The sequence below is a fragment of the Podarcis tiliguerta genome, assembly GCF_965153285.1.
Source record: "Podarcis tiliguerta genome assembly, chromosome: Z".
Classification (NCBI taxonomy): Eukaryota; Metazoa; Chordata; class Lepidosauria; order Squamata; family Lacertidae; genus Podarcis; species Podarcis tiliguerta.
The window spans coordinates 49,833,353-49,859,082 of record NC_139553.1 but is presented as its reverse complement, the minus strand read 5'-3'; the positions used below and the strand labels follow the sequence as shown (position 1 = coordinate 49,859,082).

General features: G+C 46.9%; 1 protein-coding gene across 4 annotated transcripts in view; it reads right to left on the bottom strand.

Annotated features, from left to right (window-relative positions):
* The window catches only part of LOC310669079 (H(+)/Cl(-) exchange transporter 5-like), a 31,053-nt gene extending 5,339 nt beyond the window's left edge, over window positions 1-25,714 (bottom strand). Inside the window, exons 1-7 of one of the 4 annotated variants that reach the window (XM_083422597.1) lie at window positions 25,560-25,714; window positions 21,767-21,923; window positions 21,112-21,266; window positions 19,818-19,917; window positions 17,210-17,400; window positions 8,494-8,616; window positions 3,518-3,724 (exon numbers count right to left, since the gene is read on the bottom strand). In XM_083422597.1, the coding sequence (XP_083278723.1) occupies window positions 3,518-3,724; window positions 8,494-8,616; window positions 17,210-17,400; window positions 19,818-19,917; window positions 21,112-21,266; window positions 21,767-21,905 (915 nt within the window). In that variant the 5' untranslated portion in view covers window positions 21,906-21,923; window positions 25,560-25,714. Of the gene's footprint in view, window positions 1-3,517; window positions 3,725-8,493; window positions 8,617-17,209; window positions 17,401-19,817; window positions 19,918-21,111; window positions 21,267-21,766; window positions 21,924-24,819; window positions 24,956-25,559 lie in introns of those variants that run through there. The other 3 variants (XM_083422598.1, XM_083422596.1, XM_083422599.1) reach the window with 3 other exon arrangements.
* Between the last annotated feature and the right edge of the window lie 16 nt (window positions 25,715-25,730).

Sequence of the window (25,730 nt, the reverse complement as noted above, 5' to 3'; positions counted from 1 at the left end):
TTAAATCATGATTGAAATCATCATTAAACCACTAGTCTGCCTTGCTGGCATCACCACTGTATCAGATCAGTGTATCATTGTTTTATTGCTATGGGCGATGGCTGACGCAAATAAAGATTCATTCATTCACTTAATGGATCCAAATGGTTTCCAGAGAGTGGTAGCGGATGTTTTATCCCATGTTGATTGCCTTTCAGCTGATTCCCAGATGACCTGCTGGAATGTGGAGTTAACCAGGGCTATCAACTGTTTGCCTCCGAAGCGCCCTCTCCGATTGCATGGAGCCCGACAGCCCCGTGGTTTTCCACAGATCTGAGGGCAATGAAACATTCGCTGAGACGGCTAGAGCGCCGCCGGCAGATAACTCATTCTGAATCTGACTGGACACGGGTTAGAGCTCAGTGTTGAGCCTACCAAGTGGCGATAGCGACGGCAAAGAGGACTTTTTTCACCGCCTCTATTGCATCTGCAGAAAACAGCAGCAGGAGTCTCAGGTGTTTCACAATTTCACAGAACCACCTTTGGCACCGGGGCCTTGTAAAGACCCCAAGATCTCCTGCAACAATTTTGCAAAGTTTTTTGCAGATAAAGTTGTTCAGGTTCGGGAAGAAGTAGACTCCACCGTGGAAGCAGGGCCGGGGCGGGAGAGTGCTAGAGTTCTGTCTAGTCAAGTTGCGTGGGATCAGTTCCAATCTGTTACCTCCAAGGATGTGGACAGGCTGCTTGGATGAGTGAAACCAACCACCTGTCTCCTTGATCCTTGCCCATCCTGGCTTATAAAAGCTAGCCAGGAAGGGCTGGGCGATGGGCTTCATGGGGTGGTGAATGCTTCCCTCCGTGAGGGAGTCTTCCCAGACCCGCTGAAAGAGGTGGTTATTAAACCGCTTCCTAAAAAACCATCTTTAGATGCGGCCAATATGGCCAACTATCGCCCAGTCTCAAATCTTCCATTCTTGGGCAAGGTGATTGAGCTGAACAACTCCAGGCACGCCTTGAAGAAGCGGACCATTTGGATCCCTTCCATTCGGGATTCAGGCCTCATCATGGGACTGAAACTGCCTTGGTCGCACTGGTCGATGATCTCCAGCGGGCTAGGAACAAAAGTGAGAGCTGTTTCCTAGTTCTGCTAGATCTCTCAGCGGCTTTTGACACCATCGACCATAACATCCTTCTGGACCGTCTAGAGGGGCTGGGAGCTGGGGGCACTGTTATACGGTGGTTCCACTCCTTTCTCCTGGGCCGTGTCCAGAAAGTGGTATTGGGGGATGAGTGTTCAGACCCCTGGGCTCTCACTTGTGGGGTGCCTCAGGGTTCCGTCCTCTTCCACATGCTTTTTAACATCTACATGCAGCCGCTGAGAGAGATCGTCAGGGGGTTTGGGCTGGGTGTTCATCAGTATGCGGATGATAACCAGCTCTACCTCTCTTTTAAATCAGAACCAGTGAAGGTGGTGAAGGTCCTGTGTAAGTGTCTGGAGGCAGTTGGAGGATGGATGGTGGCTAATGGATTGAGGTTGAATCCTGACAAGACAGAAGTGCTGTTTTTGGGGGACAGGAGGCGGGCTGGTGTGAAGGATTCCCTGGTCCTGAATGGGGTAACTGTGCCCCTGAAGGACCAGGTGCACAGCCTGGGAGTCATTTTGGACTCACAGCTGTTCAAGGAGGCGGTCAATTCTGTGTCCAGGGCAGCTGTCTACCAGCTACACCTGGTACGCAGGCTGAGACCCTCCCTGCCCACAAACTGTCTCCCCAGAGTGGTGCATGCTCTAGATTTCCCCCGCTTGGACTACTGCAATGCGCTCTACGTGGGGCTACCTTTGAAGGTGACCCGGAAACTACAACTAACCCAGAATGCGGCAGCTAGCCTGGTGACTGGGAGCGGCGGCCGAGACCATATAACACCGGTCTTGAAAGACCTACACTGGCTCCCAGTACGTTTCTGAGCACAATTCAAAGTGTTGGTGCTGACCTTTAAAGCCCTAAATGGCCTCAGTTCAGTATATCTGAAGGAGCGTCTCCATCCCCATTGTTCAGCCCAGACACTGAGTTCCAGCACTGAGGGCCTTCTGGCAGTTCCCTCACTGTGAGAAGCCAAGTTACTTGGTAATGGCACCCGCCCTGTGGAACGCCCTCCCACCAGATGTCAAAGAGAAAAACAACTACCAGACTTTTAGAAGATGTCAGGACTGGTCGTTGTCCTCTTCAGATCACCACACAAATGCTTCTTGTTCTTTATAAAACTTTTTATTGCGTATTAACAAAACAATCTTATAAACGGTTCTCAACTTTAACTATTCTTCCTCAGAGTCACTTCTTTCAGATACCTTCTGAGCTCTGCTTCTCCATGACCAGCCACCCTCAAAATGGCGAAGGCGCCTCTCCCTTCGCTTTCCCGCTCTTTTTTCTAACCTCCTGGCTAGAGCTGGCCTGTATCTCCCCTCCTCCGAATCTGAGCTAGAACTGAACCCTTGCCTTTCCTGGGAACAGCCGGTCCCTCCCTGTTGTTCCTCTTGCTCCCTTCTATTAGATTCACTGCTCTCCCCCCCCCCTTGGGGAATGCTTTCTCCCTCTGAGAAACTGAAAACTTCTAACTCTTCCCTGACAGAAGACATCTGAAGGCAGCCCTGTTTAGGGAAGCTTTTAATGTTTGATGCATTATTGTATTTTAATATTTTGTTGGAAGCCACCCAGAAGCCCAGCCAGATGGGTGGGGTATAAATAAATTATTATTATTGTTGTTGTTGTTGTTGTTGTTGTTGTTGTTGTTGTTGTTGTTGTTGTTATTATTATTATCATTCATTCAAAGCTTGACTGCCATGTGAAGCTTCATTCCTTTATTCAAATACTGAGTGGAAGGTGAAGCTTCATTCATTCATTCATCCATCCACCCATTCATCACCACTGAAATAATAATAATAATAATAATAATAATAATAATAATAATAATAATAATTTATTTGTACTCCGCCCATCTGGCTGGGTTTCCCCCGCCACTTTGGGCGGCTTCCATAGAAACCAAAAATACACTAAAATATCACACATTAAAAACTTCCCTGAACAGGGCTGCCTTAAGATGTCTTCTGAATGTCAGGTAGTTGCTTTGACATCTGATGGGAGGGCGTTCCACAGGGTGGGTGCCACTACTGAGAAAGCCCTCTGCCTGGTTCCCTGTAGCTTTGCTTCTCGCAATGAGGGAACCACCAGAAGGCCCTCGGCGCTGGACCTCAGCGTCCGGGCAGAACGATGGGGGTGGAGACGCTCCTTCAGGTATACTGGGCCGAGGCCTTTTAGGGCTTTAAAGGTCAACATCAGCACTTTGAATTGTGCTCGGAAACGTACTGGGAGCCAATTTAGGTCTTTCAAGACTGGTGTTATGTGGTCTCGGCGGCTGCCCCCAGTCACCAGTCAGCCCCCAGTCAGGAATCCAATCCACTATTTACGCAAAGGTTCGGCCCTGTTGGCATCCTGTGAATATTGACAACCAGAGGATTTCTGCACGTGCCCCAGGGGTCCCTCACCTCTCTCCGCTTGGCTTCGTTCTTCCGGTACTTGGTGAAGAGGTGGCAGAGGATGTTCCCGCAGCAGCAGGCCACGTGGACCAGGGGCCCCTCCTTGCCCAGGCTGAGCCCCGAGGCCACGGCCAGGACCAGGGTGACCGTCTTGACCAGCAGAGTCCACTTCCCCAGGTAGCCGCGGATGATGAAGCCACTCAGGATGGTCTTGATCTGGAAAAGGGAGGGGGAGAAATGTCAGTTTGGGGATTTGCACTCAGTGCTTGGAGGAAGGGAGGGGTGTTGGCGTCATGGCCAGAGGGATGGGGTGCAAAGAATAAAAGGATTACTGCTTATATTTTTAGGATGATGATTCTTTATGTTATTTATATTTTTTTTATTCATCCTTTTTGTTAAGTTGTGGGCGAACATATCAGACGACACAGTGATTCTTCCAAAGCAGCTCTTTATTTGTAAGCTGGAACAGAACTGGCTGAGGAGTTCAGTCAGCCTGCTTATATAGAGCTCCAGAACTATGTAACTGTTGCCATTTTCTAAAACTATCCAATCACTGAACGTCACTTTTGATCCTTCATTTGCATACAAACTATCCAATCACTGAACATCACTTTCGATCCTTCATTTGCATAACTATCTACAGTATCCCCCTGCTGGCCCAGGGTGAGAACTTCAGTACATAACACTTTTTTATAATTTATCTTTTTAATTATAATTTATACTTATTATTTTTTATCATTTTATTATCATTTGCACGCTCTCATTTTTTATCATCATTTCAATTCTTTCATTATTTTTTATTTATCATTTTATTATAATTTATCATTATTTTTATTTATCATGTTATCATTTATGCCAGGCATAGGCAAACTCCGGCCCTCCAGATGTTTGGGACTGCAATTACCATCATCACCAAATGTTTGTCTAGAATGTCCCTTCAGAAAAATCCAGAATGTGTTTTCATAGGTGAAGAAGTTCTTGCAAAGTCTCCAACATTACCATAATGGGTCAACTGCCAAATACTAAATATCAAAGTATGAACTGAATAAAACATCCAAACAGATCTATAGAAGACATTGATGAGGGGAATTGCAGTCCCAAACATCTGGAGGGCCGGAGTTTGCCTATGCCTGATTTATGCTCTATCATTATTTTCCAATTTATTATGGTTTGTAATTATAAAGAATATAAGTATAAATAAATAAAAATTAATATTGATTATTATTCATTTTATTTATATTAATATTTATCTTCTTCATCACGTTTGTTATACTTATTTTATTTATATAATAACTTGTACTATGCATAATTATTTATTTCTTATCTTCTCATTATTGAAAGTCATGTTGCTTATAATAATAATAATTACTAATTTTTATTATGAACCCCAGTCACATTTCTAGTTGAAAAGATCCCGGCGATTTAAATCCCCAGTCAGATTTTGAGAGCAGGAGGGAAGGGAATCCCCGCAGCTAGAAATCTAGGGATCCATATTTCTTGTATATTTCAAGTATAATGTTGTTGTTTAGTCGTTCAGTCGTGTCCGACTCTTCGTGACCCCATGGACCAGAGCACGCCAGGCACTCCTGTCTTCCACTGCTACCCGCAGTTTGTTCAGACTCATGTTTGTAGCTTTGAGAACACTGTCCAACCATCTCGTCCTCTGTCGTCCCCTTCTCCTTGTGCCCTCCATCTTTCCTAGCATCAGGGTCTTTTCCAGGGAGTCTTCTTTTCTCATGAGGTGGCCAAAGTATTGGAGTCTCAGCTTCACAATCTGTCCTTCCAGTGAGCACTCAGGGCTGATTTCCTTAAGAATGGATGCGTTTGATCTTCTTGCAGTCCATGGGACTCTCAAGAGTCTCCTCCAGCACCATAATTCAAAAGCGTCAATTCTTCGGCGATCAGCCTTCTTGATGGTCCAGCTCTCACTTCCAAACATCACTACTGGGAAAACCATAGCTTTTACTATACGGACCTTTGTTGGCAAGGTGATGTCTCTACTTTTTAAAATGCTGGCTAGGTTTGTCATTGCTTTCCTCCCAAGAAGCAGGCGTCTCTTAATTTCGTGGCTGCTGTCACCATCTGCAGTGATCATGGAGCCCAAGAAAGTAAAATCTCTCACTGTCTCCATTTCTTCCCCTTCTATTTGCCAGGAGGTGATGGGACCAGTGGCCATGTTCTTCGTTTTTTTGATATTGAGCTTCAGGCCATATTTTGCACTCTCCTCTTTCACCCTCAATAAAAGGTTCTTTAATTCCTCCTCACTTTCTGCCATCAAGGTTGTGTCATCTGCATATCTGAGGTTGTTGATATTTCTTCCAGCAATCTTAATTCCGGCTAGGGATTCATCCAGCCCAGCCTTTCGCATGATGAATTCTGCATATAAGTTAAATAAGCAGGGAGACAATATACAGCCTTGTCGTACTCCTTTCCCAATTTTGAACCAATCAGTTGTTCCATATCCAGTTCTAACTGTAGCTTCTTGTCCCACATAGAGATTTCTCAGGAGACAGATGAGGTGATCAGGCACTCCCATTTCTTTAAGAACTTGCCATAGTTTGCTGTGGTCGACACAGTCAAAGGCTTTTGCATAGTCAATGAAGCAGAAGTAGATGTCTTTCTGGAACTCTTTAGCTTTCTCCATAATCCAGCACATGTTTGCAATTTGGTCTCTGGTTCCTCTGCCTCTTCTAAATCCAGCTTGCACTTCTAGGAGTTCTCGGTCCACATACTGCTTGAGCCTTCCTTGTAGAATTTTAAGCATAACCTTGCTAGCGTGTGAAATGAGTGCAATTGTGCGGTAGTTGGAGCATTCTTTAGCACTGCCCTTCTTTGGGATTGGGATGTAGACTGACCTTCTCCAATCCTCTGGCCACTGCTGAGTTTTCCAAACTTACTGGCGTATTGAGTGTAGCACCTTAACAGCATCATCTTTTAAAATTTTAAATAGTTCAGCTGGAATACCATCACTTCCACTGGCCTTGTTATTTGCAATGCTTTCTAAGGCCCATTTGACTTCACTCTCCAGGATGTCTGGCTCAAGGTCAGCAACCACACTACCTGGGGTGTATGAGCCATCCATATCTTTCTGGTATAATTCCTCTGTGTATTCTTGCCACCTCTTCTTGATGTCTTCTGCTTCTGTTAGGTCCTTACCACTTTTGTCCTTTATTATGGTAATCTTTGTACGAAATGTTCCTTTCATATCTCCAATTTTCTTGAACAGATTTCTGGTTCTTCCCATTCTGTTGTTTTCCTCTATTTCTTTGCATTGCTCGTTTAAGAAGGCCTTCTTGTCTCTCCTTGCTATTTTTTTGAAAATCTGCATTCAATTTCCTGTATCTTTCTCTATCTCCCTTGCATTTTGCTTGCCTTCTCTCCCCCGCTATTTGTAAGGCCTCATTGGACAGCCACTTTGCTTTCTTGCATTTCCTTTTCATTGGGATGGTTTTCGTTGCTGCCTCCTGTATAATGTTGCAAGCCTCCATCCGTAGTTCTTCAGGCACTCTGTCCAGCAAATCTAAATCCTTAAACCTGTTCCTCACTTCCACTGTGTATTCATAAGGGATTTGATTTAGATTGTATCTTACTGGCCTAGTGGTATTTCCTATTTTCTTCAGTTTAAGCTTGAATTTTGCTATAAGAAGCTGATGATCTGAGCCACAGTCAGCTCCAGGTCTTGTTTTTGTTGACTGTATAGAGCTTCTCCATCTTTGGCTGCAGAGAATATAATCAATCTGATTTCGATGCTGCCCATCTGGTGATGTCCATGTGTAGAGTCGTCTCTTGTGTTGTTGGAAAAGAGTGTTTGTGATGACCAGCTTGTTCTCTTGACAGAACTCTATTAGCCTTTGCCCTGCTTCGTTTTGAATTCCATGGCCAAATTTGCCAGTTGTTCCTTTTATCTCTTGATTCCCTACTTTAGCATTCCAATCCCCTATAATGAGAAGAACATCCTTCTTTGGTGTCACTTCTATAAGGTGTTGTAAGTCTTCATAGAACTGGTCAATTTCAGTTTCTTCAGCACCAGTAGTTGGTGCATAAACTTGGATTACTGTGATGTTAAAAGGTCTGCCTTGGATTCGTATCGAGATCATTCTATCATTTTTGAGATTGCATCCCAGTACAGCTTTCGCCACTCTTTTGTTGACTATGAGGGCCACTAAATTTCTTTTGCGGGTTTCTTGCCCACAGTAGTAGATATGATGGTCATCCGAACTGAATTCGCCCATTCCCGTCCATTTTAGTTCACTGATGCCCAGGATGTCAATATTTATTCTTGCCATCTCATTTTTGACCACATCCAACTTACCAAGGTTCATGGTTCTTACATTCCAGGTTCCTATGCAATATTTTTCTTTACAGCATTGGACTTTCCTTTCGCTTCCATGCATATCCGCAACTGAGCGTCCTTTCGGCTTTGGCCCAGCCACTTCATCAGCTCTGGATCTACTTGTACTTGTCCTCCGCTCTTCCTCAGTAGCATGTTGGATGCCTTCCGACCTGAGGGGCTCATCTTCCAGCGTCATAACTTTTATATGCCTGTTGTCTTTGTCCATGGAGTTTTCTTGGCAGGGATACTGGATTGGCTTGCCGGTTCCTGCTCCAGGTGGATCACGTTTGGTCAAAACTCTCCACTATGACCTGTCCGTCTTGGGTGCTCTCCTTGGCATAGTTCATAGCTTCTCTGAGTTATTCAAGCCCCTTCGCCACGGCAAGGCAGTGATCCATCCAAGTATAATAGTATTATTCATTTTATTTATATTAATATTGATAATAATTTGTACTTATTTAATTTATATAATTATTTATACTATGCATTATGAGTTATTATTATTTATTAAGTTCATACTGTTGATAGTCATGTTATTTACAACAATTATTCAGATTTTGGGAGCACGAGGGGATGAAATCCCTGCAGCCAGAAATCTAGCATGTGGGAAGTCGCACCAAAATTGACTTGATAATCGATTAGCTGGCCTTACCTCGGGGATCCCCGACCCACAAGCGTAGGGTGCAAAACCGCGAACGAGAAGCACGGCCAGCAGTGAGAAGAGCAGCGCCCAGGCGGTGTAGATGAAGTAGTTGAGGCTGTAGGCAAGGGCGCCCTAAAATTGGGGGGATAAAAATAAACGATTTTCTTAAAAAATAAAAATAAAATCAGATGCCAGCAAGGTTGAACCTATCATTAAAGAGATAATCTCAATCAAGTCTGACTGATGGTGGATTTCAATCGATTGGATTGGAATAAATTTAAATATTTATAATATTTATAATATTATAAAATGAATAATATATAATATAATAATAAAATATGTAATATTATAAAATAAATATTATAGACCAAAATCAAATAAAATATTATATAGTAAACAAAACAGAATAATAAAATAAAATACATATTATAATATAAATAAATTAAATAAAACAAAATAAAATCCACCCTGCTCTGAAAACGATACAGTCTGTATTAAGAGGATAACAGCAAGGCTGAATCTCCCTATAAAGAAAGGATGGAAATCCAATCTGACGGACAAGGGATTTCCATTGAGATTGAAATCACGATAGAAATTGCAACTGAAATAGGATTTAAATCTTTAAAATGTGAATGGCGTTATGTGCTGAAGTTCTCCCCCTGGCCACCAGGAGTATCTTGTATATAGTTTTCACTCAGGTCCACGTCAGTTAATTTAGACAGGAAACCCTGGGCTGTTGTTGTTACAGTGTTGACAGCCGGCTGCCTATAAAAGCAGGCCGGCTGAGCTGTTTGCTGTTCAGTTCTGTTCCAGCTTACTATAAAGAACCACTCTGTGTCGTCTGCTATGTCCACCCACTACTTAATACTGGTGACGAAGGTAGGATTAGATGGACATCAGAGCACAGCCAGATTCGGATGCTCACTGAGTGGAATCACTGAGCTGAAACACTGAGCAGAATCACTGAACAGAACCCAATTCAGAGCTGACCGTTCTGGCTAGAGCACTGTATCCCATCCGTCATCGGAACCATGGCTTCACTCTTGCCTCTACTGCTCGGTTCACCTGCTTCCTCCAAGCAAACGAGCTGACAAAGGGTCAGAGGAGCATAAGTGGGGCCTATTCCTCAGCCTTTGTGGGCCCGAGGTGTTTGAGACGGCCTGAGTTTTGTGCCACTAGCAGTCCAGGCAGCACCATGGGACGTGCTAAAAGAGAAGCTAAAAAACCACTACGCTCCAAAGCCGTCCAAAATTGCTGTCCAGCATGCGTTCTACCACCGGACCAGGCAGAGCGGGAGTCGATCAACAACTATATCGCCGCCCTCCGAAAAGCTGCGCTGAACTGTGAGTTCCAAGACTTAGACGATGCCCTGATGGATCAAATTTTCTGCGGTGTTCGGAACAACCATCTGCAACGGCGTCTTCTCGCCAAGCCTGACCTCACACCACAGAAGACCATTGAGGAGGCTGCGGCCTCAGAAGCAACTGAACTCTCTGCCCAGGAGATTCGCAAGAGCAGCAGCCTGCATCCTGATAAGAAGCCAATCCCAGTGCACCATGAGGAGGCCAGCAGTGTACCAGACGACGTGTACCAGACGAAGCGGGAGCGCGGAAAGTTCAAACAGTGGTACAAGGACAAATTAGAATGTGCTGGGTGTGGAGGCAATCATTCCCGTGTCAAGTGTCGATTCAGAGACGCCATCTGTCAGTGATGCTCCAGAAGGGGCCACATTGCTAAGGTCTGCTGATCTGCTCCATCCGACACGCCACCTTCACCGTTTCGCAAGTCCAGGTCTTCACCCTGGTCCGCCAACGGAAGCTGTTTCGCCCTCACCAACTGCCACTGCTTGTCCGGATTCACGATTGGCCAAACCAACTCGCCTACGTGTCACCGTGCTCAGTGAAGGAGCTCCGTGTGACATGGAGATTGACTGTCTGCCTTGTCTGTCGTATCCTGGAGCAGCATCAAAAGACTTGTGCCCAAGTTGTCCAAGAGGCAACTCAACTCACACCACATACATTTGAGAGACTGCCAGGGAAACAACATTTCTGTGGTAGACGTCGGCCAGTTCCAGGTTGCTGACTGGTGGTGGTTGAAGGCCTGCGGCCTAGCCTCCTAGGGCTAGACTGGTTTGATGCCCTCGGCCTGAAAGTCACTGGCATCAACTGCATCTCTGACGTGGAGGTTGATGGCCTAATCAAAGACTTTGTTGAGGTTTTCAATGGCACTTTAGGCCAATATACAGGAACGCCCATTACCTTTAGCCTTGATCCGCAAGTTTCCCCCATCAAGCTAGAGCCACGCCGGGTCCCATTTACTCTCAGAGCCGATTGACCACACCAAGTAGGAAAACCCCATTGTCACGCCTGTTAAGCCGGATGGGTCGGTGAGAATATGTGCAGACTACAAGTGCACAATCAACAAGGCGCTTCAGTCACCTGCTGCATTCCCTGAGTGATGGCAAGGTCTTTGCTAAACTGGACTTAGAATCATAGAATCATAGAGTTGGAAGAGACCACAAGGGCCATCGAGTCCAACCCCCTGCCAAGCAGGAAACACCATCAGAGCACTCCTGACATATGGTTGTCAAGCCTCTGCTTAAAGACCTCCAAAGAAGGAGACTCCACCACACTCCTTGGCAGCAAATTCCACTGTCAAACAGCTCTTACTGTCAGGAAGTTCTTCCTAATGTTTAGGTGGAATCTTCTTTCTTGTAGTTTGTATCCATTGCTCCGTGTCCGCTTCTCTGGAGCAGCATAAAACAACCTTTCTCCCTCCTCTATGTGACATCCTTTTATATATTTGAACATGGCTATCATATCACCCCTTAACCTCCTCTTCTCCAGGCTAAACATGCCCAGCTCCCTTAGCCGTTCCTCATAAGGCATCGTTTCCAGGCCTTTGACCATTTTGGTTGCCCTCCTCTGGACACGTTCCAGTTTGTCAGTGTCCTTCTTGAACTGTGGTGCCCAGAACTGGACACAGTACTCCAGGTGAGGTCTGACCAGAGCAGAATACAGTGGCACTATAACTTCCCTTGATCTAGATGCTATACTCCTATTGATGCAGCCCAGAATTGCATTGGCTTTTTTAGCTGCCGCGTCACACTGTTGGCTCATGTTAAGTTTGTGGTCAACCAAGACTCCTAGATCCTTTTCACATGTACTGCTCTCAAGCCAGGTGTCACCCATCTTGTATTTGTGCCTCTCATTTTTTTTGCCCAAGTGCAATACTTTACATTTCTCCCTGTTAAAATTCATCTTGTTTGTTTTGGCCCAGTTCTCTAATCTGTCAAGGTCGTTTTGAAGTGTGATCCTGTCTTCTGGGGTGTTAGCCACCCCTCCCAGTTTGGTGTCACCTGCAAATTTGATCAGGATGCCCTTGAGTCCATCATCCAAGTCGTTGATAAAGATGTTGAATAAGACCGGGCCCAAGACAGAACCCTGTGGCACCCCACTAGTCACTCTTCTCCAGGATGAAGAGGAACCATTGATGAGCACCCTTTGGGTCCGGTCAGTCAGCCAGTTACAAATCCACTGAGTGGTAGCATAGTCAAGACCGCATTTTACCAGCTTCTTTACAAGAATATCATGGGGCACCTTGTCAAATGCCTTGCTGAAATCAAGGTAGACTACATCCACTGCGTTCCCTTCATCTACCAGGCTTGTAATTCTGTCAGAAAATGAGATCAGGTTAGTCTGACATGACTTATTTTTCAGAAATCCATGCTGACTATTGGTGATCACAGCATTCCTTTCTAGGTGCTCACAGATTGTTTGCTTAATGATCTGCTCCAGAATCTTCCCTGGTATTGATGTTAGACTGACTGGGCGGTAATTATTTGGGTCCTCTCTTTTCCCCTTTTTGAAAATAGGGACAACATTTGCCCTCCTCCAGTCTGCCGGGACTTCGCCTGTTCTCCAGGAATTCTCAAAGATGACTGCCAGTGGTTCTGAGATCACATCTGCCAGTTCTTTTAATACTCTTGGATGCAGTTCATCTGGCCCTGGAGACTTGAATACATCTAAACTAGCCAAGTATTCTTGTACTATCTCCTTAGTTATTCTGGGCTGTGTTTCCTCTGCTGAATCATTTCCTCCAAATTCTTCAGGTCGGGCATTGTTTTCTTTATCGGAGAAGACTGAGGCAAAGAAGGCATTGAGGAGTTCAGCCCTTTCTGTGTCCCCTGTTTGCATTTCACCATCTTCTCCTCTGAGTGACCCCACTGTTTCTTTGTTCTTCCTTTTGCTATGAACATACCCATAAAAGCCTTTTTTGTTGCTTTTAACCTCTCTAGCAAGCCTGAGTTCATTCTGTGCTTTAGCTTTTCTGACTTTGTGTCTACACGTGCTGGCTATTTGTTTGAATTCCTCTTTGGTGGTTTCCCCCCTTTTCCATTTTTTGTACACATCCTTTTTTAATCTTAACTCAGTTAAAAGTTCTTTAGATAGCCACCCTGGCTTCTTTAGGCACCTTCCATGTTTCCGTCTCATTGGTATTGCCTGAAGTTGTGCTTTTACTATCTCCCTCTTAACAAACTCCCAGCCATCATGAACTCCCTTTCCTTTTAGTATTACTGTCCATGGGATCTCACCCAGCACTTCCCTAAGTTTTATGAAGTCGGCTTTCTTAAAGTCAAGAAATTGAGTCCTAGTATGCTTGGCTGCTCCTTTCCGTTGTATAGTAAACTTCAGAAGAGCATGATCACTTTGCCCAAGCCTATCAACAACTGCCTGTTGACGATGCCACCGCTGAAGCTCAGACGATCGTCACCCACTGAGGGGCATTCCGGTGCCGCTGGCTACAGTTCGGGGTGAGTGTCGCTCCTGGCATCTTTCAAAGCCTCATGGAGCGTCTCCTGCAGGGGCTTCCGGGCGTGGTGTCATATTTTGATGACGTCTTGGTATCCGCAGACTCAAATCAGCAACTGTTCAAGCACATCCGCACCATGCTGACCAGGTTCTAGGAGGCTGGGCTCAAAGTGAAAAAAGAAAAGTGCCAGATCGCCGTTCTCCAGGTGAAGTTCCTGGGCTACCTTATCGACGCCTCCGGTCTTCACCTGATGGCATCCAAGATCCGGTCCATTCAGCAGGCCCCGATTCCAAAAAGCATGTCAGAGTTGCAGGTGTTCCTGGGGTTTCTGAACTTCTACAACATGTTTCTGCCCCACAAAGCCACACTAACTGAGCCTCTACACCGCCTCCTCAGCACAAAGGTACCATCACAAAGGTACTGGGGTCATCGGGAAACACAGCTTTCAATACAGTCAAAGCCCTTCTCTCATCGGTCAGTGTGCTGGTACAGAACAGTGAAGCCAGGTAGCTGGTCCTTGCCTGTGACGCCTCGCCCTTTGGCACTGGAGCTATTCTCAGTCACCAGTTTCCAGATGGTAGGAAAGCACCGCTCGCCTACTTCTCCCAGACGCTGTCTCCGGCTGAACGGAATTACAGCCAGCTTGACCAGGAGCCACTGGCACTTGTGGCTGGAGTAAAGAGGTTCCATGAATACCTCTACAGGAGAACCTTCAACCTCATCACTGACCACAAGCCACTCCTGGGCCTCCTCGCTGGTGACCAACTCCACCAGTCCTCTCGCCACACATGCTGCGATGGACTGTCTTTCTGGCAGCTTACAACTAGCAGCTTGTCCATCGCCCTGGAAAATAGATAGGCCACGCCGAGGGTCTTCAGTCGTTGCCCTTTTCCAGCATTTGTGGAAGACCCGGCTCCTGCTTCATTGCTCCTCTTAATTGAGGACCTCCCAGCAGCTCCAGTATCAGCCGCCAATGTAATCTCCGCATCTGCCCAGGACCACACCATCAACCGTGTACTCAACTGGGTGTGGAGGGGATCCTGGAAGGGTCTTTCGCACCAGAGTTCCAGCCATTTGCAACCAGACAGCACGAGCTCTCAGCTCACCGCAGCTGCCTACTGTGGGGAGACTGAGTCATGGTTCCCCAAAGACTCTGCCAACGTGTCCTTGAGGCTCTGCACGTTGGCCACCCGGGAATCGTCAAAATGAAGGCTTTGGCTCGGTGTTACGTCTGGTGGCCTAACATGGACGATGCCATCACTTCCTGGGTTGCCTCCTGCCAAGCATGTCAAGAGTTGAGACCTGCACCGCCGGCAGCTAAGGGTAACACCTGGGAGATGCCAAGGCACCCTGGTCGAGGGTGCGCATCGATCTTGCCAGCCCCTTTCATGGCCGGACCTTTATGGTAGTGGTGGATGCCTATTCCAAATAGCTGGAGGTGGCCCTGATGCCCTCCACCACTACCGATGCCGTCATCCGGGTGCTGTGAGGCCTCTTTGCGACACATGGGTGTCCTGATGTCCTCGTCTCGGACAACGGACCTCAGTTCACATCAGGCACCTTTGAAATGTACCTCTTGGGGATGGACATCCGCCATGCCCTAATGACACCCTTTCACCCGGCCCGCAACGGGCAGGCCGAGAGAATGGTGTGCTCAGCAAAAGAGGCACTGGCGTGCCTGGAACAGAGGGACTGGCACGAGCGGGTCGCTGAATACTTGCTCATGCAGCACATCACCCCTCATGTAGCCACAGGGTGGAGCCCGGCTGAACTGCTAATGGGCTGCCGCCTCCGGTCTCTCCTTGACCAGCTGCACCCGGTGTGGCCAAGCCCCCGGGCTGTACTAACGCGCCACGGTCCTTTATTCCAGGGGATCAGGTTTTTGCCCAGAACTTTGTGGGGGACATTCCTTGGCATAGCTGTCAAGCGTCCCTTATTTGGAGGGACAGTCCCTTATTCCAGCGCCATGTCCCGCTGCTGTCCCTTATTGGTGGATGTCCCTTAAATTTCAAAGGAAGCAGGAGGGAGGCTCCAACTGTGTTGCTTGGCTGTGTTGCTCACCCAATAAGAAATCTAAGAACGACTGGGGGGGTGTAGCTTGTATGCCTTGTGCTGATCAAATCGGCTGCGTTGCCTGGGGACTCGCCTTTGCTCAGTGCTTCCCAGCGGAGAGGTGACGGTGGTTGTCTTTGAGGCTTCGTTTGGCTGCTGGCTGGGCTTTCTGCCTTTGGCTCAGAGGGGCTCAGAAGCTGAACATACCTTTGCTAAGTGCTCGGATCGGAATCGGATGGACACGTCATCAATGGCCCACTTACCCTTGCCGGTGAAAAGGTCCATCTGGAGCGGGGGCACATGGTGGGGGAAAAGGAAAGGAGATCTCGGGGGGGGGGGCTTTTGAATTTGTTTTGGAGGCTCCTTCGATTGACTTATGGAGGAAAAGAAAGGAGCTGGTTGACTAAAATGGTGGGTGACTGGCGATCTTGTGGCGAGGGGGGGGAGGCTGTGTGTGTGTGGCTAGTTACTGCAAGCTGAGGAGGTTTTTGAATGCTGGACGCCATTTTGTTGCACGTGCTGCTGCAAACTTTGCAGTGCAAAGCCAAGCCGGGGAGCCATCTTAAGTTGAGGCTGCATAGGCCTTGTGGTGCATGTGATTCAGATTCTATTCAGTTGAACCTCTGGTTACAAAGTTGGCTGGACAGTGTTATTGAAGCTACCAGCATGAGTTTGACCAGACTGCAGGAGGACAGGAAGACTGGAGTGCCTGGAACAGGTGAGGCTGCAGGTCCCTTATTTCAAGGCTGCTGGTCCCTTATTTTCAAATCTGTATGCCAACAGCAATGTTCCTTGGGTGCCAGGCACGGTAGTGGGAGTCACAAGGCCCCGTTCGTACCAGGTGGCACTCGAGAACAGATGCTTGTGGGACTGGCACATAGACCAGCTAAGGCGCAGGGTTGGGGATTTGGAAACTACTGCTGTGCCCCCAACTGTGGCCCCAGCTACGGAGCGGATGCTAATGGAAGGTGAGGCTCCACCTACATCTTCCTTACAAACTGAGGGCGTGGAGCCGAACCAAGCCGTTTCAGTGGGTCTGCCTGGCTCCCCAGAGACTCGGCCTCTGACCGTCCACCGAGTCCGCTCGCGGCGGTTCCTTTGACAGCAGCAGAGCCAGGGAACTTGGGGAACATTTGGTCGCACCACAATCGCAGCCAGAATCGGGTGGCCACCCGGACTCTGGTACTGGCCCTCAGTGGTCCGGCAGGGTTTCCAAGCGACCAGTTTACTTAAAAGACTGTGTTCACTGGACAAACTGCACATGTAAAGCTGTATGGTGAATGGGGTCAAATAATATGTGATGGTGAGTCTTACAGACAATATAGTTGATAGTGAAACAGTTATGCCTGCGAATTCGTAAAACTGGAATCGATATGCTTATGTGTCTTATTGAAACCAATAAGGGTACTGCTGTACGTAATGGAACCACTATGATTGTAACGAATGAATGCCTTATCTCAGTGGGGAGGGGTGTTATGTATTGAAGTTCTCACCCTGGCCACCAGGGGGTATTGTGTACAGTCATATCACGGGATAGATACACTTCAGGATAAGTATTTTTGGGTTGCGCTCCGTGGTGACCCGGAAGTAATGGAGCGCGTTACATCCGGGTTTCACCGCTCACGCGTGTGCAGATGCTCAAAATGACGTCACATGCATGCGTGAAAGCGGCAAAACGTGACACGCGCAGATCCCCTGTCGCATCTTACATTCTATTCAGGATGCGAACGGGGCTCCGGAACAGATCCCGTTTGCATCCCAATGTACCACTGTATATAGTTTTCACTATATGGTAAATTGTGAATTAAATCGTGATTTAATTTGCAATTATTTCTGGGGACATTCGGGGGAAGCCACTCACCCCGTTCTTCTTTCTGGTCAGAAGCTCTGCCCACGTCTGCCACTCCGGACATTTGTCCCGGTCCTGGAAAGTGATATTTCGGGAATTCCAGCAGCAATGTTCATGGTTGTACCAAAACCCGTTGAGGCACACGCCTTCCTTCAGATCCGTCAGCCAATGGGTGGAGATGTCAATCAAGCCAGCCAAGGCCCCTGTGTATTTTGATTTTATTTTTTTTAAAAAAGCACATATCTATCTATCTATCTATCTATCTATCTATCTATCTAACTATCTATCATCTATCTATCTATCTATATCACCCAATGGGCTAAAGGGACAATTGAGCCTACCAAAGCCCCTGTGTATTTTCATTTTTTTAAAAAAATAATATTGCTATTTAATTTTCAAAAAATCAAAATTCTCAGTTTTCCCCATTTTTTTTTAAAAAAAAATCCTTTAAATTCCTTCAGATTAATTTTCTTTTTCTTTTTTTTTTAAAAAAGCACTTTGACATCTCTCCATCACTATTTAATTTGGTGCAAGAACAATTATGGAGGAGGAGAGAATAACAGGCACAATAGACATGGGAAGGCCTAGGGGGGAAACCCGAAAAAATAGAGGGAAACCAGGTTTTTTTTACCGGGAAAAAGGGAAAAAACAGTTTGATATAGCTTTAATATCCATTCTTCTGGAAAAAAACCTGGTTCCCCCCCCTAAGTTTTCCAGTTTCCCCCCAGGCCTTCCCATATTAAGAGGATGCCAGCAAGGTTGAATCTTTCAGTAGAGAAAACCTAAATTCAGTAAATTCCAGTAAAGTAAATTCTGTAAATCCAGTCTGACGGATGAGGGATTTAAATGGTGATTTAAGTGCTGATTTAAATCGATTTGAATAGTGAAAGTCCGGCTAATGTTCGGGCCAATGCGGATTATTATTATTATTATTATTATTTCACCAAACCAATTTATCCCATATAAAACATCAAGAACATAGTGTTTTTATATGTATGGCAAGCCGCCTGGACTTGCTGTAAAAAGATGATTATATCTAATAATAAGAATTTATTATTTATACCCTGCCCATCTGGCTGGGCTACCCCAGCCACTCTGGGCGGCTTCCAATAAAATATTAAAATACAGTAATGCATCAAACAATGAAAGCTTCCCTAAACATGGCGGCCTTCAGATGTTTTCTAAAAGTCTAGTACAGTAGTACCTTGGGTTAAGTATTTAATTCATTCTGGAGGTCCATTCTTAACCTGAAACTGTTCTTAACCTGAAGCACCACTTTAGCTAATGGGGCCTCCTGCTGCCGCCGTGTCGCTGTAGCACGATTTCTGTTCTTATCTTGAGGCAAAGTTCTTAACCTAAAGCACTATTTCTGGGTTAGCGAAGTCTGTAAGCAGTATTAACTGTAAGCTGAAGCGTATGTAACCCCAGGTACCACTGTAGTTGTTTTTCTCTTTGACATGTGCTGGGAGGGCGTTCCACAAGGCAGACGCCACCACCAAAAAGACCCTCTGCCTGGTTCCTTGTAACTTGGCTTCTTGCTGTGAGGGAACCGCCAGAAGGCCCTCGGCGCTGGACCTCAGTGTCCGGGCAGACCAATAGGGATGGAGACGCTCCTTCAGGTCTACTGGACCGTGGCTGTTTAGGGCTTTAAAGGTCAGCACCGACACTTTGAATTGTGCTCGGAAATGTACTGGGAGCCAATGCAGGTCTTTCAAGACCGGTGTTATGTGGTCTCGGTGGCCGCTCCCAGTCACCAGTCCAACTGCCGCATTCTGGATTAGTTGTAGTTTCCGAGTCCCCTTCAAAGTTCTGCTGGATCTCTCCCAGTGGCTGCGTGTAGTTGTTTAAAAGCATGGGAGAGAGAACAGAACCCATAATGAGGCCTGAATCCTGACTGGAAGGGATCCAAATGGGCCGCATCCTCCAGACGTGCTTGGAGTTGTTCAGCAACCACTTTCTCAATCACCTTGCCCAAGAATGGAAGATTTGAAAGTGGGCGATAGTTGGCCATATTGGCTGCATCTAAAGATGGTTTTTTAAGAAGCAGTTTGATGACCGCCTCTTTCAGTGGGTCTGGGAAGGCTCCCTCACAGAGAGAAGCTTTCACCACCCCGCAAAGCCCATTGCCCAGCCCTTCCCGGCTAGCTTTTATCAGCCAGGATGGGCAAGGATCAAGAATACAGGTGGTTGGTTTCACTCATCCAAGCAGCCTGTCCACATCCTTGGAGGTAACAGATTGGAACTGATCCCACGCAACTTGACTAGACAGGACACTAGCACTCTCCCGCTCCGGCCCTGCTTCCACGGTGGAGTCTACCTCTTCCTGAATCTGAGTGACTTTATCTGCAAAAAACTTTGCAAAATCGTTGCAGGAGATCATGTGGCCCATACTGGGCCCTGATGGAGCAGGTGGTTCCGCTAAATTGCAGATAAAATTCACCCCATCAATTTATCCTATTTACAACATCTTTTTGTACTGATTGGGTTGCTGTAAAAAGGTGATTCTATCTAATAATATTATTTATAATAATAATTTTATAATAATAATAATAATAATAATAATAATAATAATAATAATAATAATTTTATTATTCCTCTTTTAGGTTTGTTGTTTTCTCACCTGCTGAGAGTCCGATGAGGAGCATGAGCAGCCACCCTGAAAAGGCATCGCTGATGCTGTGGATGAGGGCGAAAGTCGACTCTTTGCTCCTGTTGGTAATCTGGGCAAGGGAAAAAAATGGGATTAGATTGGCCATAACTGGGGAAAATTGGGAAAATAAAGATAAAAATAACTGTCCCCAAAATGGGCTGTTTCTTCTCCCGATTTGAACCCGTTTCCCAAAGCTTCTGGGCTGATAAATGTCGTGGAAGGGGATGAAAAGAATTTATTGTTCCCAAAAGAAAACTTTCCTCTGATTGTCAATATTAACAGGAGGCTAGCAAGGCTGAGCCTTCCTGTAAAAAAAGAAGTACCGTATTTTTTGCACCATAACACTCACTTTTTTCCTCCTAGAAAGTAAGGGAAAATGTCTGTGCGTGGTATGGAGGTAATGCCTACGGGTGGCATGCCTACGGATTTTCCTCCTCTAAAAACTACGTGTGTGTTATGGTCGGGTGCGTGTTATAGAGCGAAAAATACAGTATTTAAATCAAGTCTGGTTGATTTAAATTGGGTTTGAACGGGGATTTAAGTAAAAATTCAATATGAAGAAGATGCCAGCTGGGTTGAATCTTTCTGTAAAAAAAGGATTTAAATCAAGTCTGGCTGATTTACCGTATTTTTCGCCCTATAAGACGCACTTTCTCCCCTCCAAAAATGAAGGGGAAATCTGTGTGCGTCCTATAGGGCAACTGCAGGCTTTCGCTGAAGCAGATATCCGCAAGCCTGGGGAGCCCGCGGGAGTTCCTGCAGGGCTCCCTAGGCTGCGGATAGCAGCCTGCTGCCCGGAGCGCGAGTCGCGCTGAAGCTGTGGCTGGGGGGGGGGGGATAATTTTTTTCTTTATTTTCCCCCTCCCCCCAAAAAACTAGGTGCATCCTATGGGCCGGTGCGTCCTATAGGGCGAAAAATGCGGTAAATCGAGATTCGAACCAGGATTTACATGGAACATCAATGCCAGCGAGGTTGAATCTTTCCTTAAAATAAAATAAAAAGTCTGCATGATTATGGAAAGATTCAACCTCCAAGGCACTGATCTTTAATTTAAATCCCGGTTTTGAATCCTGATTTAAAGCAGCCACACTGATTTAAATAGGGATTTAAATGGAACATCAATGCCAGTGAGGTTGAATCTCTTTGTAAAATAGGGAAAAGATTGGAACCGCAAGCCCGACGGGATTTGAATCTGGATCTCAGTTGATTGGAAGAGAGCCATATCCACTTGCGAAGACCTAGATTCAAACCTGGAACCCTCACCTCGCGGTGCCGGTCTCGATCTCGGGATTTTTCTCGCACCCAGTCAATAGTGTTGAAATCTTCGTAAGTCCCGACTCCAGGAAGCGGCTCTTCCAGGAAGTCGCGCATCTGGCCGATTTCGTCAAACCCGTTGCCGGCATACGAGGCGAAACCTGCTGAGAGGATTTAAATTTTTATTCTTTCAAAATATTGTCAATATTAAGAGGATGATTTTATTTTTAATTTTTTGTAAAGATTTTTCCTCCAAAAGCATTTCATTTTAAATATCCATTTTAAAGAGAAAAGAAATCCAATTTAAATTTGATTTTTTTAAAAAAAATTAATCTATTAATTTCCCTTAAAAAAAATTAATTTCTATTAATTTTCACATATAATCACAATAAATTGCTTTGTGTCCTCTTATTAAATCTGTTGGCTCAACCCTTCTTCTAGGAGGCAACAGGCCTGGGTTTGAGATCTCACCAGCGGCTCCCTTGCCAGCCATTGCATTACGAGCCTCAAATGCGAATGGGGTTGAAGGGGCAAAGTCCCGGGAGAGCAAAGTCATTTCCCCAGAGAATGGGTTGATCTTTAAGCAGGTGAGGAAAATGCCAAAAACGTCTGAGGAAAATCAAATGTCAAATGTTGTGTGATACACACACACACACACACACACCTGGCGCCATTTCTTGGTCCAGAGGGGGTACGTCGCCCGCCAGGGAGAAGTCGAGAGTCCCGCCGTCGCCGACCTCCACCAGGTCCTCGTCGCTGGTGCTGCTCTGGAAGCTTCCGCACCGGAAATGGCGGCCCTCCATCGGCCGCCAGTCCAGGATCTGTGGCGAGAGAGAAGGAGAGGCAAGTCTTTCCTATAGGAAGGTTGGAAGGGACACCGGGCAGTCATCCAGCCCAACCCATGGCCAGGAAGGAATCTGATTGGTGGAGCTGCTCATCTAGTCCCACTCCCCTGCTAGGATGATAGACAGGGAAGGTTCCAGGGTCATCCAGCCCAACCTGCAGCTGGAAAGGTATCTGATTGGTTGAGCTGGCCATCTAGTCCAACCCCCTGCTAGAATGATAGACAGGGAAGAGTTCCAGGGTCATCTACCCCAACCCCGATCCAAATGTGATTGACAGGGGGGATTTTTGAGTTGCCCAAGGGTGGACTAGATGCCTCTCGGCGTCCCTCCCAGCTCTCCCTTCCTTGGAGAGTATTTCAGCTGAGTTCGGAGGGCTCTTGGCCTCCGTGCAAGGAGCTCCTTGTGATGATTGTGCAAGGCATCACCCTTCCTTTCTGCAGAACTGTTTTTTTCTTCCGCTGTGGCAGCTAAATTGCACCAAAAAGCAGAAGTCGGGCTGAACATCCACTGTCAACGCCTGGCCAGAGGCATCTTGCCCCCACTGACCTAGCTGAATTGTTGTTGTTGAATTGTTGTTGTTGTTATTAACAACAACAACAATAATAATAATATTTGAATGCTTGCACCAATAAGAATGTGCACGCATGAGTGCCAGAAACACAACTCATGCTCACCCCTCCCAAAATGCACAAATCAATTGTGCATTTGTAAGGGCGGCCACAGAACCGGAAACGCAAGTTAGCTGACCAAGGCGGGGCAGGAAAAGCTTGCGCCACTTCACCGCTGACACAGCCTTTCCAATGAAAGCTGGCCCACGTTTTTCTTGCTTCTGAATCTAATTTAAATTTAAATTGAATTGGACAAGACAGTCTCTCTCTTGTGAGCATCCAATCTATGGAAGCCCCCGGTAAGGCAGCAATCACGGCTCGTGATGTTAAATTCTCAAGAATAAAAAAGACTCTGAAAATTCATTATTCCATAAATGAAACCTTCTTCCGATTTCCCATATTCAGAGGATGCCAGCAAGGTTGAACCTTTCCATAAAAAGGATTGAAATCTAGTCTGGCAGAGGAGTGATTTCAATTGTGATTTCAATCTATTTGATTTCAGTCCACCCAGAGTGCAATCCACTGCAATACCCCGCACACGTTTCTCACCCCATTGATTGTAACCCGCAGCACATTTTATAAACTTCTCTTCTTCCCTGGGGTAGCAGCGGGGGCCAAAGATGGGGAAGTGGCAATAGGAAACTGGTGTGTGTGTGTCTGGGGAGCAGTAGGGAACTGGGGAGTCTGGGGTAGTGGGAGTCTGGGGGGGGACAAGGAACCTGAGGGGTGTAAGAGGCAATAGGAGACTGGGGGCATGTGGGGCAAGAGAAAGCTGGGAGGGTGTGGGGGGCAATAAGGAATTGGGGGGGGGTCTGGAGGGCAATAGGAAGCTGGGGCGGTCTGAAGGGCAATAGGAAGCTGGGGGTCTGGAGGGCAATAGGAAGCTGGGGGGTCTGGAAGGCAATAGGAAGCTGGGGGGGGGGTCTGGAGGGCAATAGGAAGCTTGGGGGAGCCCGGAGGGCAATAGGGAACTGGGGGGTGGGTCTGGAGGGCAGTGGGTTCTGTGGGGCAAGGGTTCTCGGGTGCAGTGGGGTACTGAGGGAAAGGAACTTGGGGGTGCAAGGGAACGGGGGGGGGGTTGTGGGCAGTGGTGGTCTGTGGGGCAAGGAACCTGAGGGGTATATGAGGCAATAGGAAACTGGGGGGAGGGTCTGGGGGTGCAAAAGGGATCTGGGGGCATTCTGGGGAAAAAGGAACCTGGGGAGAGTATGAGGCAACAGGGAACTGGGGGCATGTGGGGCAATAGGAAGCTGGGCGGTCTGGGGGCAGTGGTGGTCTGTGGGGCAAGGAAGCTGCAGGGTGTATGCGGCAATAGGGAACTGGTGGGGTCTGTGGGGCAATAGGGAACTTGGGGGAAATCTGTGGGGCAATAGGTAGCTGGAGGGACTGGAGGGCAAGGAACCTGAGGGGCATATGAGGAAATAGTAAACTGGGGACATGTGGGACAATAGGGAAATGGGGGTTCTGGGGACAGTGGGGGTTTCGAGGCCAAGGAACCTGGGGGCATATGAGGCAATGGGGAACTGGGGGCAATAGGAAGCTGGTGGGGGGTCTTTGGGGCAATGGCAAACTGAGGGAAATGCTCACTGCTGCCTCATGGGACTGGGCATTTCTGTGGGGCAATAGGGAACTGGGGAGGAGTCTAGGGGGCAATATAAATTTAATTAATTAATTAATTAATTAATAATAATAATAATAGGATACTGGAGGGGGGCCTGGGGTGCAATATAACTTTAATAAATGATATTAATATTAGTGGAGGGGGGTAACAGGGAACTGGGGGAGGAGGTTGGGGGGAATATAACTTTAATAGATTATATTTATATTAACGTTAATAGGAAACTGGAGGGGGTTTGGAGGGCATTGGGGAACTGGAGGGGGGTCTGTGGGGCAAAATAAATTAAATAAATTATATTAATAGGAAACTGGAGGGGGTTTGGGGGGGAAAAGGGAAGTGGAGGGGTGTCTGGGGGCAACATGAATAAATATTCTTAATATTAATAAAACGTAATAGGAAACTGAAGGCGCCTTTGGCTTTGGATAGTAATATATTAATATTAATATTACTAGGAAACTGGAGGGACTTTGGGGGCAATGGGGAACTGGAGGGGGGCTGGGGGGAACATAAATTAAATAAATGATATTAATATTAATATTAGTAGGAAACTGGAGGGGTCAGGGGGCAACATAAATCTAATAAATATTCTTAATATTAATAATAATAATAATAATAATAGGAAACTGTGAAGGCGCCTCTGGCTCACCTGCGAGAAATCCCGGCTCTCCTCAGCAAGCGGGCGCCGCCATCTTGAACTCTCACGTGACGCGGCAGATCACATGATGCGGAAAAAGAATGGGAGGGCAGGGACAGGCCGGGGTTTGTCACAGGAGGAGAGAGGTGATTGGAGAGCGAGAGAGCGCTCTGCTGATGCTGGAGGCGGGAGGGGGCAGAGAAAGGGCGGGGCTTACTTGCTGGGGGGGCAGTGAAGAGGCGGGGCTTCCTTTCAGGAGGAGGAGCAACCGCTCAACTGATGCTGGTACTGGGAGCGCTAGAGAGGCGGGGCCAGAGAAGGGGCCGGCCTTCTGTGCAGGAGGAGGAGGAGGAGGTGATGGGGGATGGCGGCTGTTGCTGGAGGGGCGTGATTGATGGATTGATCTTCCCCCTTTTCCTCTCAGGAGCTCCCGGTCCTTCCCTGCCTTGGAACCCTTTTCACAACAGCCCTGCTAGGTAGGCCGTTATAGGCCGAGCGAGTTCACACCACGTGACTGTGATCTGTGACCTGCGTTTATAGGCTCTGAAACGGAGTAGTCGAAACGTGGGAGCTCTCATTACTTGTTATTCATCTTCCATAGCTTTTAATTGATTTATTTCAGATAAGGAAAATAATAATAAAAAGATACCTATTTCCCATACCGGGAGTCGAACCCGGGCCGCCTGGGTGAAAACCAGGAATCCTAACCGCTAGACCATATGGGAGACTGTGATATGCGGTTTCTCTCTTACCGTCTATGGTTGTGTTGTTTCCCGCGATTTCCTTCGCACGTAACCCGGCGTTTCTCCCTGGCAATCACTCCGTCATTCAGGCGCTGAGATTGGCAGGTGGTTGGGCTAGATGACCCCTAGGTTTCCTTCTTTGTCCATCAGTCTTGGCATTCAAAGACCTCCTTTCCTCCC